Source organism: Rattus norvegicus, chromosome 1 (genome assembly GCF_036323735.1).
Source record: "Rattus norvegicus strain BN/NHsdMcwi chromosome 1, GRCr8, whole genome shotgun sequence".
In the NCBI taxonomy this organism is placed as follows: Eukaryota; Metazoa; Chordata; class Mammalia; order Rodentia; family Muridae; genus Rattus; species Rattus norvegicus.
In genome coordinates, this window is record NC_086019.1 from 190796065 (window position 1) to 190813677 (window position 17613).

At 51.3% G+C, this 17613-nt stretch overlaps 2 protein-coding genes across 3 annotated transcripts; both read left to right on the forward strand.

Moving 5' to 3' along the window:
* Positions 1-1124: 1124 nt before the first annotated feature.
* Mapk3 (mitogen activated protein kinase 3) lies at positions 1125-7347 on the forward strand. 2 transcript variants are annotated; one of them, NM_017347.3, is made up of 9 exons: positions 1130-1336; positions 2254-2436; positions 4559-4748; positions 4921-5037; positions 5270-5384; positions 5731-5862; positions 6020-6129; positions 6208-6362; positions 6761-7347. In NM_017347.3, exons 1-8 carry the CDS (start codon positions 1164-1166, stop codon positions 6328-6330), a joined length of 1143 nt encoding a protein of 380 aa, NP_059043.2. In that variant the 5' UTR covers positions 1130-1163; the 3' UTR covers positions 6331-6362; positions 6761-7347. The 2 variants fall into 2 exon arrangements, with proteins under 2 accessions (XP_038944453.1, NP_059043.2); XM_039088525.2 differs by having other exon boundaries at positions 1125-1336; positions 6020-6362; positions 6761-7346.
* Positions 7348-7988: 641 nt separating this feature from the next.
* Gdpd3 (glycerophosphodiester phosphodiesterase domain containing 3) lies at positions 7989-17545 on the forward strand. Its single transcript, NM_001305187.1, has 10 exons — positions 7989-8127; positions 8423-8465; positions 8700-8835; positions 8916-8961; positions 9077-9195; positions 9274-9363; positions 10065-10198; positions 13113-13172; positions 13289-13340; positions 17346-17545. Exons 1-10 carry the CDS (start codon positions 7989-7991, stop codon positions 17487-17489), a joined length of 963 nt encoding a protein of 320 aa, NP_001292116.1. The 3' UTR covers positions 17490-17545.
* Positions 17546-17613: the final 68 nt, after the last annotated feature.

The window sequence follows — 17613 nt, forward strand, 5'->3', positions numbered from 1 at the left end:
GAGAGAGAGAGAGAGAGAGAAACAGATTGTACATTTTAATTGATTTAGTTATCTTTGTTCACAGTTATCACCCTTTCCCTCCTTCTCATATGAAGTGGGCTGGGTTGCATGTCCTCCAGGCAATAACACTGGGTCTCAGAACACACCTGAGCCCACTGCAGGCCTGCCTCTTCACAGGAGCATACCTGACTTCACAGCTTTCTAGTGCTGCCTGCCATCCACCACCCTTCAGACTGCTTCCTCACTATAACACTTAGGATAAGCCCACCACCACCACAGGGGGGCCCAGCAAACGTGGGTACTTCCTACCAAGTCTGACAGCCCAAGTCGGATACCTAGGACCTGCACAGCAGAAGGAATCTGATATCCTCTGATCTCCACACAGGCTCTGTGACATACTCATGCCCCAACACACAAAATTAATAAATGTGGCAAATAAACGAATAAGAAATTATGGAATCTGGGCATTGTGATACAGTCTTTAATCCCAGCACAGGGGAGTTAGTATGCTGAGGCCAGCCTGGTCTACATAGTGGGTTCCAGGACAGCCAGTTCCATGTCAAGAGACCCTCTTAGAAAAAGGAAGAAAGAAAGAAAGGAAGGAAGGAAGGAAGGAAGGAAGGAAGGAAGGAAGGAAGAAACGAAGGAAGGAAGAGAAAAAAAGAAAAAAAAAGAGAGAGAGAAGATGGAAATGTGGCTCAGTGATAGGATTCTTGCCTAACATCCAGAATCTGCATGATGGCTCAGGCCTAAAGGTAGGAGGATGTGGCCAACCTCCACCACATAGAACCTTTGGGGCTGGCCTGGATTAATACTGTCTGCGTAAATGAAACAAAAAGTGAGAGGCAGGTCTCCAAAGTTTAGGGGTGGGTTCCCTCAGCATCACTCAGGGCCACTGGCCCCTGGGGCTGCAGTACTCTCTAGGCAGACTAAAGTACCCTAGTGGCCAAGGCAAGGAAGGAACAGCGTAACTAGGCGGGAAAGCCGGGCGCGCTCTCAGTAGACCACGTGACATCGCGGGCCCGCGCAGGCTCGCCGGGCAGGCGCGGGGGCGGGGCGCGCGGGGGCGGGGGCGGAGCCTGGCGCGCGGCCCCGCGGTGACAGGGCGGCAGGGAGGGGCGGGGCCGCGGGCGGGGCAGCGGGGGGAGGCGGGAGGAGTGGAGATGGCGGCGGCGGCGGCGGCTCCGGGGGGCGGGGGCGGGGAGCCCAGGGGAACTGCTGGGGTCGTCCCGGTGGTCCCCGGGGAGGTGGAGGTGGTGAAGGGGCAGCCATTCGACGTGGGCCCACGCTACACGCAGCTGCAGTACATCGGCGAGGGCGCGTACGGCATGGTCAGGTGAGGGGGTGTCCCAGGAGGGGGCTTCAGAGCGGGGACAGCAGGTGCGTGCCCGGGACATGGGGTCCGGGGAGTGTCGCAGGGGAGGGATCGTGCAGTGACTTCTGGGGGACCAGGAGCTACTTTCTCCGGGAAGGGGGGTTGGAGGCTTGGAAGCCACCTTGTATTGTTAAGGGAGGGGCACCTGGGGGACCCTAGAGATACAGGTGGAGCTAAGAGGATGACTATTCTTGGTGAAGGGGGAGTGAGAGACCCATAAGCAGGTAGTGGGAGCCTTGGTTCCCCCCTGATGAGGTTGTGACAGAGTTTGAGAGAGCAGAGCAAAGCTCAGGGTGGGGCAAACCTTTGCACCCCTGCCCCTGGCCTTGCCAGAGGCCCAAAGTAGGGAGGGGTCTCTAGAATGTGCCTTATTTTGTGGGATACAGGTTTGTGAGTTCTCGCTGCCCCACTCTGTGCTCTGGGCCTTTGTTCCTATGGGAACAGCTCTGACCCAGGAACCTCACCGGGAGACAGACCTACCCCTTCTTATCTCTTCCCCTGTCCCATTACTGAATCCTCTGGGTTTCATCCACTCTCTCCATTTAACTCCCATCCCCTGGACCTGTCTTGGATTGAGAGAGTCCAGCTCAGGAAAGGGGAGGAGGGTGAGGGCAACTACAATGTAAGAGGGTCCAGGAGAAAGGAAGTCAGTGAGTGGCCACTCTCTTCCTCTGTTTGTGAAGTCACTGAAAGGCTGCCTGGCTGGTCCCCAGCTTTCCCCCTGGAGATTCCAGGCCTTCACAGCAGGAAGGAGCCAGCATTGTTTACACTTGGCCAGAACCCTCTCCTGCTCTCTCCGGTCCCTGCCAAGGCCTGGGTGGGGCCACCAGGCCTGGATTCCCCCTTTGTAAGGCCACACATCTCTCTGGCTCTCTCAGCTCAGCATATGACCACGTGCGCAAGACCAGAGTGGCTATCAAGAAGATCAGCCCCTTCGAGCATCAAACCTACTGTCAGCGCACGCTGAGAGAAATCCAGATCTTGCTGCGATTCCGCCATGAGAATGTCATAGGCATCCGAGACATCCTCAGAGCACCCACCCTGGAAGCCATGAGAGATGTGTATCCTTTAGCCACAGCTCCAGAGCGAGGCTAAGGAGCTTGGCTTTGCTTTCTGTTGTCGTCTGTTGTGCCACCCTCAAAAAAAAAAAAAAAAAAAAAAACCAAAAAAAACCAAAAAACTTAAAAACCCAGCAAAGTAACTTTTTAGCTGAGAGTCTACGGAGCAGAAGAGCACCCTGGCAGGCCTTGGATCCTGGTCTGTTGCAGCCAAGTGGAGTGGCCTTGAACACATCCTTTTCTGCTCTGTGCCCCAGTATGGTGTGTGGGGAGGGGAGAATGCTGGGCAAACCATCTCTATGGGAGCTTTGTCTTCTGACATCTGCAGTTCTGTGACATGACCCAGTCTCTGCCCACAGCCCTTTCTTGCTCAACAGACTCACGATTCTTTAGAGACCTCACACTGGATTGAAAGCGAGGAAGAAAACCAGCATTGGGCATGCCTAGCGCTTTGGTTCTAATTCAACCTTTTAGCTTCCCTGTGTGATGAGCTTTACCGCGTCCATTTCTAAGATGAGGAAACTGAGGCTCTGTGTTTTGCTGGGCCTTCTGTGGGGGAGGGGCGATACTTTCTCCAACGTGGAGAGGGTGGAGGCTTTCACACCACCTTGCATTGTTAAGAGGAGGAACCTGAAGACCCTAGACTCACAGGGCGGAGCCACGCCTTTGCACTCCTGGTCTAGCCAGGGGCTCAAGGAAGGACGAGGGGCCCTGAGAGTCTGCCTATAGAAGAAAGCCTAAATTCAGCTGTTCCTGTTTGTTGCTTCCTCTTCTTCCCCAGTTGGCTTTCTTGGAGCCTTCCCACTCTTCTGAGAGCCCCACCCTGATTACCTGCGGCCTTGTACCTTGACCAGGAAAGGTAGTCCAGCCCTTGTTGCCCTTGCTTGACACTGCTTGCCTAGTTCAGACATTTAGTTCATTGTCCACATGTACTTCCTGCTTGGCGCCATTGCTAGTAGACTGTAGCACCCATGGCCTCTTCCCTACCCACCCCTCCCGATCCCAGGATTTGTTCTGCAGCCTCTGCAGCTCTGACCACAGGAAATCGACTACTCCTGTCTTGTTGCATGACCTTCAGCAGGTCTCTGCACCTCCGGACTTCCACATTTGTAAAGCGGCAGGGTTGGTCCATGTGTGTGTATCTGCATATGCTTGTTCTCTCTTCTTCTTTTTGAGAAAGGGTCTCCCTATGTAGACCAGGCTAGCCCTGAACTCATAGAGATCCTGGGTGCCACCAGCCCCAGCTCTCACATGTCTTCTGTGGAAGACAGTTCAGACTTCATTTTTTGAGAAAGTGTCACTGTGTATCCCTGGTTGGCCTCAGGCTAACTCTGTAGACCTGGCTGGCTTTAAACTTCTAGGCAAGCCTCTGGCCTCTGCTTCAAGTGCTGAGATTGTAGGAGTGACGTACTCTGCCCAGCTCCTGATTACTCTTCCAAAGATAAGCCAGATGACATTTGTTTGTGTTTAGTCTTTGTTTTATCTTCAAGTATAAAAGGACTCTCAGTTCTCCACCTTCTGGTGTACGGTCAAGCTCTCTGTAGGAGCACACTGTGGTGGGGAGTGTCTCCTCACTTTCCTGGCACAAATCATCCCCACAAGGCAGGCATTTATTTTTAAGCAAACAGTCACTGTGTGCCAGATGGTATTCGTGCATTATCTCATTTAACCCACTCAGCGGCCACATGGCTCTGCCCATGGAGTAACAACACTGCTCCTTGTTTGCTGAGCGCTCTCCGTGTGCATCGTATGCTCACAGCACCCTCTGAAGAGCAGTTACTCTCCCTGCTTGTCAGGAGACTGAGGTGGTGTGGACAGGTTAAGAACATCGAGCTGTGGCAGCAACATGAGGACTTCAGGCATGAGTGGGTTAACTCAGAGCTCCCTCCCGTTCTTCCTACGTTCTCCCACTACTGTCCATCCAGCAGAGCCCTCATTTGCCCAGGGGAGAAACTGAGGGCCCAGAATAGATGTACCTTGCACACTGTCAGCTCCAAGTCTTGTGAAGCTCATGAGGCCAAGGGACCCTAGCTGGAAGGGAATACACGACCAGGTCAGAGCCTGTTTTCCTTAACGAAGTGTCTCCTACTCCCCCCAACGTGGGGGTCTCTGGAGGCGTCCTCAGTTACATTGTTCAGGACCTCATGGAGACGGACCTGTACAAGCTGCTAAAGAGCCAGCAGCTGAGCAATGACCACATCTGCTACTTCCTCTACCAGATCCTCCGGGGCCTCAAGTACATACACTCGGCCAATGTGCTGCACCGGGACCTGAAGCCCTCCAATCTGCTTATCAACACCACCTGCGACCTTAAGGTCAGAGGTTAAATGTCTGCTTCTCTTTCTTTCTCTCCTCCTGGGGCCTCTGGGTGGCCAGCAAAAGCAGCCTTGGAACATGGCAAGCAAGAACAGAATAGGCAGGGCAGGGGCACTAACTAGGCTGTGGAGGCCTTAGGCACCTAGCTCAGTAACCTGGGTTTGATTCCAGATCTGTGATTTTGGCCTTGCCCGGATTGCTGACCCTGAGCACGACCACACTGGCTTTCTTACCGAGTATGTGGCCACACGCTGGTACCGAGCCCCAGAGATCATGCTTAACTCCAAGGTAGGAGAGTTACCCACGTCTGCAAGGGAGTCCTAGAGCTATCCCTGGACCTTGGCACAATCCCTCGGGCCCTCGGGCTCTAGCAAGATGTAGAGATTAGAGTTTTCCTAGTCTCTGTCCTTTGCTTTGCCTTTTGCTGGGTTAGACCTAAGTTGGTTATAGTGCTTATCCCAGATACCAGGAGTGGCCCCGATAAGGCTGGCCAGGAAGCTCAGCACATTCTCCTCTCCAGGGCTACACCAAATCCATTGACATCTGGTCTGTGGGCTGCATTCTGGCTGAGATGCTCTCCAACCGGCCTATCTTCCCCGGCAAGCACTACCTGGACCAGCTCAACCACATTCTAGGTGAAAGGGCCTGTCTGGCTGAGAGGGATGGGGGTTAGCGGATCAGAAGTGACATTTCTGGAAGTCGAGACTTGGGTACCACATGTGGAGCCTCTCCAGCATCTCACGGTATTTCTGTAAGGTGTTCTTCCCATTTGAAAGCTGGGAGAAGCAAGGCTAAGCCCTACACCTAAGGAAGACTGCAGCCAGAATCTGAGTCCAGGACTCCCTGGTTCTCAGCTCTTCGTCACTGACCCAGTGGGTAGATGGGGAGTGTGGTGGCTAGGCTTGGACTCCTGTTCTTGCTTCCTGACCTGTTCCCAAAAAGAGGACTTGACTTCTCACAAGACAACTGGTTTACCCACAGGTATACTGGGTTCCCCATCCCAAGAGGACCTAAATTGTATCATTAACATGAAGGCCCGAAACTACCTACAGTCTCTGCCCTCTAAAACCAAGGTGGCTTGGGCCAAGCTTTTTCCCAAATCTGACTCCAAAGGTGAGTGAGAAAGAGGGCCAGGGGTAGGCTAAAACCCAGCAGCCAAGAAGGGTGTGTGACGCTAACGCCTGCCTCAGTAGATAGGCCCCTAGGCACTGGACGGGGCATGTCTGTGGAGCTGCCTTCCTCCTGACTGCTGCCCCCTGCCTTGCCTTAGCTCTTGACCTGCTGGACCGGATGTTAACCTTTAACCCAAACAAGCGCATCACAGTAGAGGAAGCACTGGCTCACCCTTACCTGGAACAGTACTATGATCCGACAGATGAAGTAAGCCGGCCACCAGCGGCTGGGAGGGGAATTAGTGTTCCCAGTGTCCGGCCTGTGCCTTACTGTCTTTGCCCCCAGCCAGTGGCTGAGGAGCCATTCACCTTTGACATGGAGCTGGATGATCTCCCCAAGGAGCGGCTGAAGGAGCTGATCTTCCAAGAGACAGCCCGCTTCCAGCCAGGGGCACCAGAGGCCCCCTAACAAGAACAGACACCCCTGTCCTTTTGGACCTGGTGAGTGGTTCCTGATGCCTCTGCATAGCCACATCCTGTTCAGAGGCTGGCCAGCCTGAGTGCTTCCTCATCTAATACATGTGTGGTAGCAACAAAGGGCCAGAGCCTGCTAGTCACATGTGACCACACACCCTCCAGCCCCATTCAATTCCCACTTGTCAGCATCCACTGAAACCCAAAGGTGAGGGATCCTCCCCTTATGAGGAGCCACTCCAGGCCTTTCGGGCAGAGTATACCATGATGACTTTGAGGGGAGCCCGTAATCACTGTAGCACTTGGTGGCTGCTCTTGTTAACTGCAGATAAGGAATCCATGACCCACAAAACTTGACAGACCAGAGGCACTGGAGTCAAGGCTCACCCAAATGACAGTTCTTTTCTGTCTGTTTCTTTCTTCAGGTCCTGCTCCTACCTGCTCCTTCTCTGCAGATTGTTAGAAAATGAACTTTGCTCAACCCGGACCCCGGCAGCCCAGGCTGGACCAAGGGTGGGCCTGGCCACCCCCTCTCACTCTGCTGGGGTCTCCTGCTTCAAGCAGGCTTCTCCCACTCCAGTCCCCTGCCCCATCTCCCCTTGACCTGAGTGATGAGGTGGTCCCAGAGCTGATCTCTGCTGCTGTGTCTTTATCTATCCCTGCTAGCCCCAGCTCTGGTAGACGGTTCTGGAATGGAAGGGCTATGACCGCCCTAGGACCTGTGCTACAGAGGGGTGGAGGGCACTGAGTAGGCTAAGCTCTGCCCTACTCATCCTGTTGGAACCCCACCCCATTTTCCCTGACAGAACATTCCTAAATCTCAAGGGCTAGTTTCCCTGAGGAGCCAGGCCTAGGCCTAACCCTCTCCCTCTCAAGCTGCCACATGTAACGCCCTTGCTGCTTCTGTGTGTGGGTGATTGGATGTGGAGGTGGGGCCCGTGGAGAGCCCGTGCCCCTCCCCACCTCCCTGTGCCTGTATCTAATATATAAATATAGAGATGTGTATATGGATGGCTCTGTCTCTGTCTGTGTATGCCGACGCGACCAACATGCTGCACCCATTACTGCCCCACCTCCAGCCCGGCCTTCACATGGTCCTGGTAGTCTTTGGCTCCAGCTCGCCAGGGATGAGGTTGGGTCTAAGGAGTGCCAGTCTCCTGGGAAGGGGTCAGTCTCCCTTTAGTCACTGTCTTCCCTAAGAGCTTCCTGTTTAACTGCCTGGAGTGATTTGGGGTGACTCAGGGGCACCTTACACATCCCCAAATTCCTAGGAAGTGGCAAAGGTAGTAAATTAAAGTTTCTGTCCACGAATACCTATGGGAGGCAGAGAGATCCAAAAACTAGGGGGTAGGGGTTGGGCTGCTTAATCCCCCACACACAGGGTCAAGAACAGAAGGGGGTGTTGGGGTCTCTGAACGAGAGACCCAGGGCTGTCTGCCTCAGTTCCTGCGCCTGGCCCCAGCTCTGGGCCATACTGCAGTCTGGCCACATTCCAGCAGCACCCAGCAGGCTCAGCAGGTCCATGGGTGTGGTGCTGCCCCGTGGTGGAGCCAGCCTGCACTGGCTCAGCAGGAAGGCTCGGCCCCAGGCATCAGAGCCCTTTGGGACTGGGAAGGCAGTGCTTTTGACAGAAGCCTGCTGTGGAGCGAGGCTATGATCCCCCTCGTGTACTTCGTTCTGCCCACCCTGGGCAGCTATGTAATTCTCTCCATCTTCTTCCTGCGCCGACCTCACCTGCTGCACACACCCTGGGCTCCAGGGTTCTCCATCCGCCTGGCTGCACACCGTGGAGGTGAGCTGAATCAGGGATGTGGAAGGGATGGAATCCATTTAGGATAGAGTGAGCCAAACCAGACAGGTGCCATGGTGGGCAGCAGCACATTGTCAAGGTGCAGGGCAGGAGTGAATGTTAAACCAAGAGCGAGGTAAGGAGAGTCTCGGCAACTGGAGGGCATGTGACGGAAGCAGAGGCCAGTTCAGCTGACTGGAAGAGAAGAAGCCTAAAGCAAGCAGATGACCATCAGGAAGAAAGGTAGGCAGGAAGGTCAAGCCAGGTCCCAGGAACCCACCCAAACTGCTTTCCACAGGGTCTGGGGAGCGGCTGGAGAACACCATGGAGGCAATAGAGAAGTGAGTCCAAGCCCCAGCAAGTCCCATGTAAGGTTGTGGGGTCCTGGGTTGTGCTCTGCGGGGCAACCAGGGTTGCTACTTACCGGCTTCGTCAGTCGGGTATCTAGAAGCCCTGGAATTGTGTAGATGGGGGTCACATGTCCCACCGTAAATTCTGTGCCAGTATTTCCCCTCCACTACATGCCCTGGTCTTTCCTTTGTCCCCTTTCCCCCCACCAACCTTTGCTCCCATAGTTCCATGGCCCAGAGAGCAGATCTCTTGGAATTTGACTGCCAGCTCACCCGAGATGGCGTGGTGGTAGTGTCACACGACAAAAACCTGTCCCGCCAGTCAGGCCTAAATAAGGATATAAACACCCTGGACTTTGCGGTGAGTTTTGCAGCCCCTCAGCCTGAGAGCTGCCACCCTTAGACACATGCACCCTGATGATGCTTCTCTGCTCTCCACAGCAACTGCCCCTCTACAAGGAAGAACTGGAGATTTACTTCTCGCCAGGTAGGATGTGTGTGTCCTTGCACTGCCTAGCCGCCTTCTCATATACGCTCATTAAACCCCTCCCTCTAGCCCGTTTATCCCACTCTGACCCCAGTTTTTGTGACACCCCCCCCAGGCCATTTTGCTCACGGGTCAGACCGGCACATGATTAGTTTGGAGGATGTATTCCAGAAATTTCCAAGGACTCCCATGTGCTTGGAGATCAAAGAAAAAAATGAAGAACTCATTCACAAGGTAGTACCTTGTGCCCAGCAGGTGAGGCCAGGCCCAAGAGAGGCCTGGCTTCCCTTCCTCCCTTTGTCTCTACTGTAGGTAGCCAACATGGCGAGGCGCTTTAACCGAAACGAGATTACTATTTGGACTTCAGAGAAGAACTCAATCATGAAGAGATGCAAGGCTGCCGTGAGTCCCTCTTTCTCTGTTGTGGGGTTAGAGGCCACCCCCAGCCCAAGGAAGGGCCCCAGGAACTAGCCTTCAGCATGGTCTCCAAGAGCAGGATTGGAAAAGTCAGACATAACTGTGTACTGGCATGGTGTTGCCAGGAGGCCTGCTTTGGGAAGCCTCCCATACTGGCTGTTGGTCAGGTGTTTGCTACTGTGACAGACTTCAAGCCATACCTCACGGGTCATTGTTCAGAGATTTTAACCCATATCACTTTGGGCCCAAAGCTAGAGGTCAAGAGAGCTCAACAACAGCTTAGGAGGAGCAGAGATAACGCCTGGGCTGACTTCTTCCTTCTTCCCCATTTTTTTGGGCCCGGGAGGTGGGGAGAACAGGATATACCATTTTGGGAGCAGATGCCAGGCTGCTTCTTCCCCTACAAGCTCCTTCCGAGCCTACGGAAAAGCTACTGCCCACAGTAAGGGGGCGCCTTCTCCCATAGCTAATTTTGTGGAAACATCCTCAGGCGTGCCCTCAGGTATAACTCACCAATCTCCTAGTACTACTTCTTAGGCCCATCAAGTGGACAGAGTAACCATTATACTGTTCAAGGTGTGACCGTGATGTCCGGCCCTGACCCTCTCAGCGAGTACCACCTCTCTGCTGTCTCTGGTGGAGACAGACAGATGGGTCACCTTCTCACCTCTCCCCCTGCCTCCCAGAACCCTGAGATGCCCACGGCCTTCACAATATGGCGATCATTCTGGATACTGCTGCTCTACTACCTGGGGCTACTGCCTTTTGTCTCCATCCCTGAGAAGTTTTTCTTCTGTTTCCTGCCCACCATCATCAACAGGTACCAGTGGTGAGATGGGCTCGGCACCTCTCTGCTCAGGGCACATTGCCCAGAATTTGTGTGGCAATGACCCGAGATCCCCAGTTTCCTCATTTCCTCAGAGTCCTCCAGGTTCTTTAAATATTTGTGTGTGTGTGTGTGTGTGTGTGTGTGTGTGTGTGTGTCTGTGTGTGTGTCTGTGTGTGTGTCTGTGTGTGTGTGTGTGTGTTTGTGCAGGTGTATGCCACACGTGTGCAGTTCCCTGGAGAGGCTAGAAGAGTATGTCAGATCCCCTGGAACAAGAGTTACAGGAAGTTGTGAACCACCCAACATGAATATTTAGAACCAAATTCAGATCCTCTGGAAGAACAGTGAGTTCTTAACCACTCCACATCTCTCCAATCCCAAGACCCTTTAAAGAGGATAGTGACCTCTTTTTTATTTTGTTTTGTTTTATTGAGAGAATTTTATGTATCTTAAGCTGGCCTGAAACGAAGTAGCTGAGAAGAAAGACGTTGAATTTTTAATCCTCCTGCCTCTACCTGGTTTTATTCAGTGCTAGAGGCTGAACACTGGGTTTTGTGTATGCTTGGGACACTACCAACTGAGTCACCACCTGTTTTATTTTTTTAATTTGTTACAGAGGGGTGTGTGTGCGTATGTACGCGTGGTGTCTGTGTGTGTGTGTGTGTGTGTGTGTGTGTGTGTGTGTGTGTGTGTGTGTGTGTGTATGCCAGAAACAACATCCTTTCTGCCTTTAGGTAGGTCCTAGGGATTGGATTCAAGTTGCTGGGCTTTCGTGGCAAGGACTTTTGTCCTCTAAGCTACTGGTTCTCAACCTGTGGGTCAAGACCCCTTTGGAGGTGAACAACTCTTTCACAGGGGCTGCCTAAGACCACTGGAAGACACAATACTTAAAATTCATAACAGTAGCAAAATTATAATTGTGAAGTGGCAATGACAATGATTTTATGGTCGGGGTCACCACAATGTAAGGAACTGTATGAAAGGGTCCCAGCATTGGGATGCTTGAGAACCACTGCACTAAGCCATAGAGAAGGCCTGGTATATTTGCCTCAAACTCTCAATCCTCCTGCTTCAGCCTTCCCAATGCTGGAATCATGGGCCTGCACCACTACAGCTCCTGCTGGCATTCATGAACACTAAAGGGCTTGTGACACACACACACACACACACACACACACACACACACACACACACACACACCAACTTGCAGACTAATTTCTCTATGCAGTTTTAGAAGAAATTCATCCAAACCTTGATGGAAACCTCTCTCTGGTCAGTGAAGTTGTAGTAGGGTTGGTCAGCCTAGTAAAGAGACCTGACGGGGTTGGAGAGATGGCTCAGAGGTTAAGAGCACTGACTGCTCTTCCAGAGGACTTGAGTTCAATTCCCAGCAACCACATGGTGGCTCACAACCATCTGTAATGGGATCTGGTGCCCTCTTCTGGTGTGTCTGAAGACAGTGACAGTGTACAGTATATAAATAAATAAAATAAACCTTAAAAAAAAGACCTGACATGCCTCGGTTAGGCCCTCCGGGGAACAGCCTGGCTCTCTCATTCTCAAGTGAGTTAGCCCACCCTACATTATCCTTGTTAACAAAGTAACTGTAGGAGGCTATACTAGGAACTAGATATTTGCTCAGCTTGGGCCTGCCTCCTCCCTTTCTGACAACTTCTCCAGGACTGTTCCCAAAGCCCTGGCTCCACTATGTGGGTCTCAGGAAAGCGAGCCAGTCCTGCAGTTTCACAGTCCCACAGCCCCGCAATCCCACAGCCCCCGCAGTTCCGCAGTCCCGCAGCCCCGCAGCCCCGCAGTCCTGCAGCCCCGCGGTCCGACTCCAAAGCTGTGTGTCTGCAGTATTTTACACGGGGTGAACGTTTTTCACATATTGTGGGGTATGTAACCTTTACCTTACTTACAGTGCCTCTCCCAGAAGGTAGAGTCATAATCTCCCCCTGCCCCCGCCCCCGTTAGTACCAGAGATGCTGGGTTTCTGTGATTTGCCCGAGGTTACACAGCTGGAAATACAGAGCCTGGGCAAACTCCGGTGCCTGACCTAGGGCGCTGCTCCAAAATCATCCCTGGAGTAGATAGGATAAGTTGTGACATGTAAACAACCTAGTAAGCACTGTCTCATCGGAAGAAGCTGGCCAAATGTGGGCACCGTGGCACACACCTGCAATCCCAGCACTTGTGAGAGGATGAGGCCAGAGGGTTGCAAGTTCTGGACCAACTCCAGTATTCTTAAAAACCTACCCTTGAAGCGAAAGGCCCTGGGTTCGGTCCCCAGCTCCGAAAAAAAGAACCAAAAAAAAAAAAAAAAAAAAAAAAAAACCCTACCCTTGGCATGGGCAGTGGTAATACACGCCTTTAATCCTAGTACTCATGAGGCAGAGGCAGGGACATCTCTAAGCTTGAGAGTTCCAAGACAGCTTGGGCTACACAAAGAAACCCTGACTTGAAAAGCCAAAAATTTTAAAAGCCTCACCCAGACTCAACCAGGAGAACTTCTGTGAAATCTAGCTCTGGAATCAAGCTGGTCCCAGGCTCCTCATGGATATAGTTTTGACCTCCAACGTGTTGGTGTCTAAGCCTCAGTTCCCTGTCCTTAAGATGGGAAGAAAGGCAAGCTCTGAAACCAAGGACTCCAGGACACCGTCAGCTGTCACTAAGGGTTGTGTTATCTCACTAGGCAGAGCCTCTTCAGGCTCGGCCAAGGTGAAGGAACCATTACCACCACAGCCCTGTGTGCAAAGCCCCGCCCCCCAATACACACACACACACACACACACACACACACACACACACACACACACACAGACAGACAGAGAGGGAGAGAGAGAGGAGAGACAGGGACAGAGAGGGAGAGAGAATACCAAGGAGTTGACTCTGCCCCTTCTCTACACAGGACTTACTTTCCATTTTCCTGTGGATGGATGAACAAACTGTCGGCTACAGTTACAAAATGGTGAGGTTGGCAGGGCTGCTGGGTGGAGGGTCCACACAGGGACCTGCCACTGCCCTTCTCCTTTGTCCCCTCTCATCCCTGTATTATTGCCTTTGATGTCCCCATCTGTCCCCCAGGGCCATCATGAGGAAAAGTCTGATCCAATACTTGCAGGACCGAGGGGTACAGGTGAGACTCAGCCACTACCCCAGCGAGGAGCTGGCTCACAGTGCACACCTGGGAGCAGTTTCCATCATCCTGGGACACCTCTGAGTGTCAGTTCCTTTGCCCATAAAATGCAGAGACTAAGCATCTGCAGACCTTTCTGATGTGTACACGGTACTTAATCAGAGATCGGTAAGCATTAGCCACTGATCAGGATGCTGTGGCCTGCTGAGAAGCCAGACCCAGCCCACTCTCTTGCTCTGCTCCTGACTATGATTCATGGACGTAGTGAAGGCATTTAGGTTTGTTGTTTTTTTTTTGTTTGTTTTGTTTTGTTTTGTTTTGTTTATGTGTAATAAAATGTTTTGCCTGAATGACATCTGGCCTGGTGCTGAAGCCAGAAGATGGTTTTAGATCCATAGTTCTGAGCTGCCATATAGACACTGGGCTCTGCTGACAGCCCCAGTTGTGGTTGGTTTGCTGTGTATGTATACAGCCTTGACTGTCCTGGAACTCACTCTGTAGACCAGGCTGGCCTAGAACTCACATTCACCTGCCTCTAAGGCTTGGACCACCATTGCCTGGCTGTCTTTTTTTTTTTTTTTTAACTTTCTGTTTTTGTTTGTTTTGTTTGAGGCAGTGTCGCACCATATAACTCTTGCTATGTAGATCAAGCTGTCCTCATTGAGACATGCTACCTGTCTGTCTCTTGAGTGCTGGGAATAAGGGGTTGTGCCACCATGCCTGACCATGGTTTGGCTTGGTTTCGGGTTTTTTTTTTTTTTTTTTGGTTTTTTGTTTTTTTATTGTCTTATTTTTATGTGTACGGGTATCTTACATACATATATGTCTGTGTACCACATGTGTGTGCCTGGTCTCCGAAGAGGTTAGGAGAGGGTGTCAGATGGTTGTGAGCCATTACGTAGGAGCTGGGGATTGAAGTAGTGTCCTCTAGAAGAACAACCAATGCTCTTAACCACTGAGCCATCTCTCCAGCCCCTGGTGTTTTACGTAGGCTAGGCTGACCTCAAACTCATGGCAATCCTCCTACCCCCGCCTCCCTAATAGTGGAATTGCAGGCATGAACCACTGTGCCTGGCTGGACCTGGGTCATATTTTAAAAATACTTTGTAATTTTATTTTACATGCATTGGTATTTTGCCTGCACGTTTGTCCTGTGTGTGGGCATCAGATCCTGGAGTTACAGACAAGTGAGTTGTGAGCTGCCATATGGGGGCCAGGATTTGAACCCAGGTCTTCTGGAAGAGCAGACAGTACTTTTAACCACTGAGCCATTGCTCCAGCCCCAGACATAAGACATTTAATTAACAAGCCTCACTGAGAGGGTTCCAGACGTTTACCTAGGAAGAGAGCTTCCTATCAAATGTGGGGAAAGAAATGAAGCCTGTTAGCCCCACATGTGCTTTGATGTTGCAGCAAAGGAAGGACCCAGCACTGTTGGCCATGACGGTGGGAGATGGACCTTGGGGAGAGGGAGAACATCACAGGCTGGCATCTACAGGGCTAAAGCTTGGAGGAGCAAGAGGCTGGGCTCAGAGGAGCTGGGTGGATTCCCTAGGCTGAGTGCAGTAGAGGTCAGTTAGGCCCACTGGCCTCAGGTCTAATAGGACCATGACCTTTGAGCTTTGGGAAGGAAGCTTTTGAAAGTCTACAGGACACCTGATCCAGATAAATTCATCGAGTAAAGTCACTTGGTGTATAACATGGAGAGCATGTGGTAGTGGGTAGACAGAGAGTGTCTATAGGAGCCTGATACTGCCATGGACAGGAGTCCAACATGGGTGACAGCAGCGGGGACAGGTGGAAGGGTTAACTCAGAGAGAGGCTTTGACTACTGCCTGTGTCTGGCATCACTAAGGCAAGGCAGGGAGGTTTTCCCTTCCCAGCCCTCTCACACCTCTGATCTCTTCACGTTTAAAGACTGGGCTCTCATTTGTTAAACTAAGACATCCAGAGATCCAGTGACTTTCCTGTTATAAAAATGCCAGGTGTGGTGGCTTGGATATGGTTGGCCCAGGGGAAGTGGCACTGTTAGGAGGTGTGGTCTTGTTGGAGTAGACCTGGCCTTGTCAGCTCTGTGGAGTTGGGCTTTGAGGGCCTGCCCATTGTATACTTGATGATAATGGACTGAACCTCTGAAACCATAAGCCAGCCCCAGTGAAATGTTTGCCTTTGTAAGAGTTGCCTTGGCCATGGTGTCTCTTCACAGACATGGAAACCCTAACAGCCACCATGTCAGCCAGGTGCAGCAGCCCATACACATGATACTTGGAAAACAGAGGCAGGAAGATGGCCGGTTCTAAACCAGCTTGGACTGAGTAACACTCCCTGCCTCAAAACAACATAGATAAAGCAAACAAGGAAGGCAGTAAAATGATTCAGTGGCTAAAGGCTTCTGCCCTCAACCTGATGACCTAAGAGCTGTTCCCTGACCCACATACTGTGTATACTGTGATGTGTACCCGCCCCCTCATAAATAAATAAAATCAAATTGTTAAAAAAAAGAAAAATAGAAGCCAATGGCTGGGGTTGTGGCTCATTTGGTAGAATACTTGTCTAGCAGCCCCAAGCTCTGGGTTCAGTCACTAGCACTCCAAAAGCAAACAAAGGTAAGGGAGCGGAGAGATGGCTCATCAGTTAAGAGCATTTGCTGCTCTTCTAGATGGCCCAAGCTTGGTTCCCAGCACCCATAGTCACTGGCTTACAATCATCCAGGGGGTCAGATGCCATCGTCCTTCCTCTGTTGGCACTAGACCTGCATGTGGTACCACAGACATCCCTGTTTGCAAGTCACTCATACCTATCAAACAAAATTTTCCCCATCGCCCCTTCTTTAAGTTTTTTGTAAATTTTAAAATAAATACAAATAAATTGTAAAAAGAACAACAACAAATGAGAAACAAACAAAAAAACAAAGCCCACAAGGCCATCATCCACTAGATGGAGTTGGAGGCCAACTTGGTTACATGAGACCCTAATGGGGAGAAGGGAGGAGGGGAGAGGAGAAGAGACCATAAGACATTATAGAATAATTAGTGATGGGCTCTTTAGTACTTAACGTAAAAAATATGTGTGTGTGTGCATGCGTGTGTGTGTGTGTGTGTGTGTGTGTGTGTGTTGCGCTTGCGTGCGCGCATCCCGCGCTGTGCATGTAGAGGTCACAGGGTGCGTGCATTGCAGGAGTCAGTTCTCCTCAATCTCAGGTCCTCAGGGGATGTCACCTGCTGAGTCATGCCACTGGCCCTTGAGTGTGTTTTTGGTCCATTTGTTTTGTAGTACTAGGAATCAAACCCAAGGCTTTGCACATAGGCGGCCAGCGTTAAACCACTGAACAACAACAGCCCCAGATCTTGGGTTGTTTGTGACAGGGCTCACATAGCTCAGGCTGGCCCTTGCATTCCCTGTGTAACACAAGGTCTCTTTGAATCCCTTTCCCTTCTATCTTCTATCTCTTGCCTCTCAGTGCTATAAAAACAAACAGGTACCACTACTTTACCTTTGTTTTTAATAGAATTTCTTGTTTGTTTTGAGACAAAGTTTCACTGTGCAACTCTGGCTGGCCTGAAACTTACTATATAGACTGGGCCTAGAACTCATAGAGATCCACCTGCCTCTGCGTCCTGAGTTCTGAGACCATTCAGCGGCAAGTTCACGTAATTATATGATTTATGTATTTATTTTTGAGGCAGACTCTTGCTATATAACCCCGGCTGGCCACTACTCTGTGTAGCCCAGATGGCCTCAAACTTTCCATCCCCTTGGCTCCGCCTCCCATGTGCAGAGTTACAAACGTGCACGGCCACACTTGGCTCTAAGATCATATATTTAGGTTTTGATAGTAGCTGTGTTTAATAGCCAATTTTGAAACTTCTAAAAAGCTAACTATCAGCTCAAGGACACCAGTGCTGGGAGGTCTGTGCAGAAGGAGGGGCTGCCACCTCCTGGATGTTAAAGGAAGCTTTGGGTTGATGTTCGGAAAACTAACCTGTTCTTTTTCTCCCTGTTCAGGTGCTATTTTGGTGCCTTAATGAAGAATCAGATTTTGAAGTGGCCTTCAGCTTGGGAGCCAATGGCGTCATGACTGATTACCCCACAGCCCTAAGACACTACCTGGACAAGCAGGAACAAAGAGACTCAGCCTCCTCAGTCTGAGGCCCTGTCCTGTCTTTCTCTTAAGGAAAAATAAATAAATATTTTCTTGTCAGTAACATAGTTCACAGAGCAAGGGGATGGAGGGCCAATCCTGAAGGCTATAAGGATGGCACATTATGGGCTG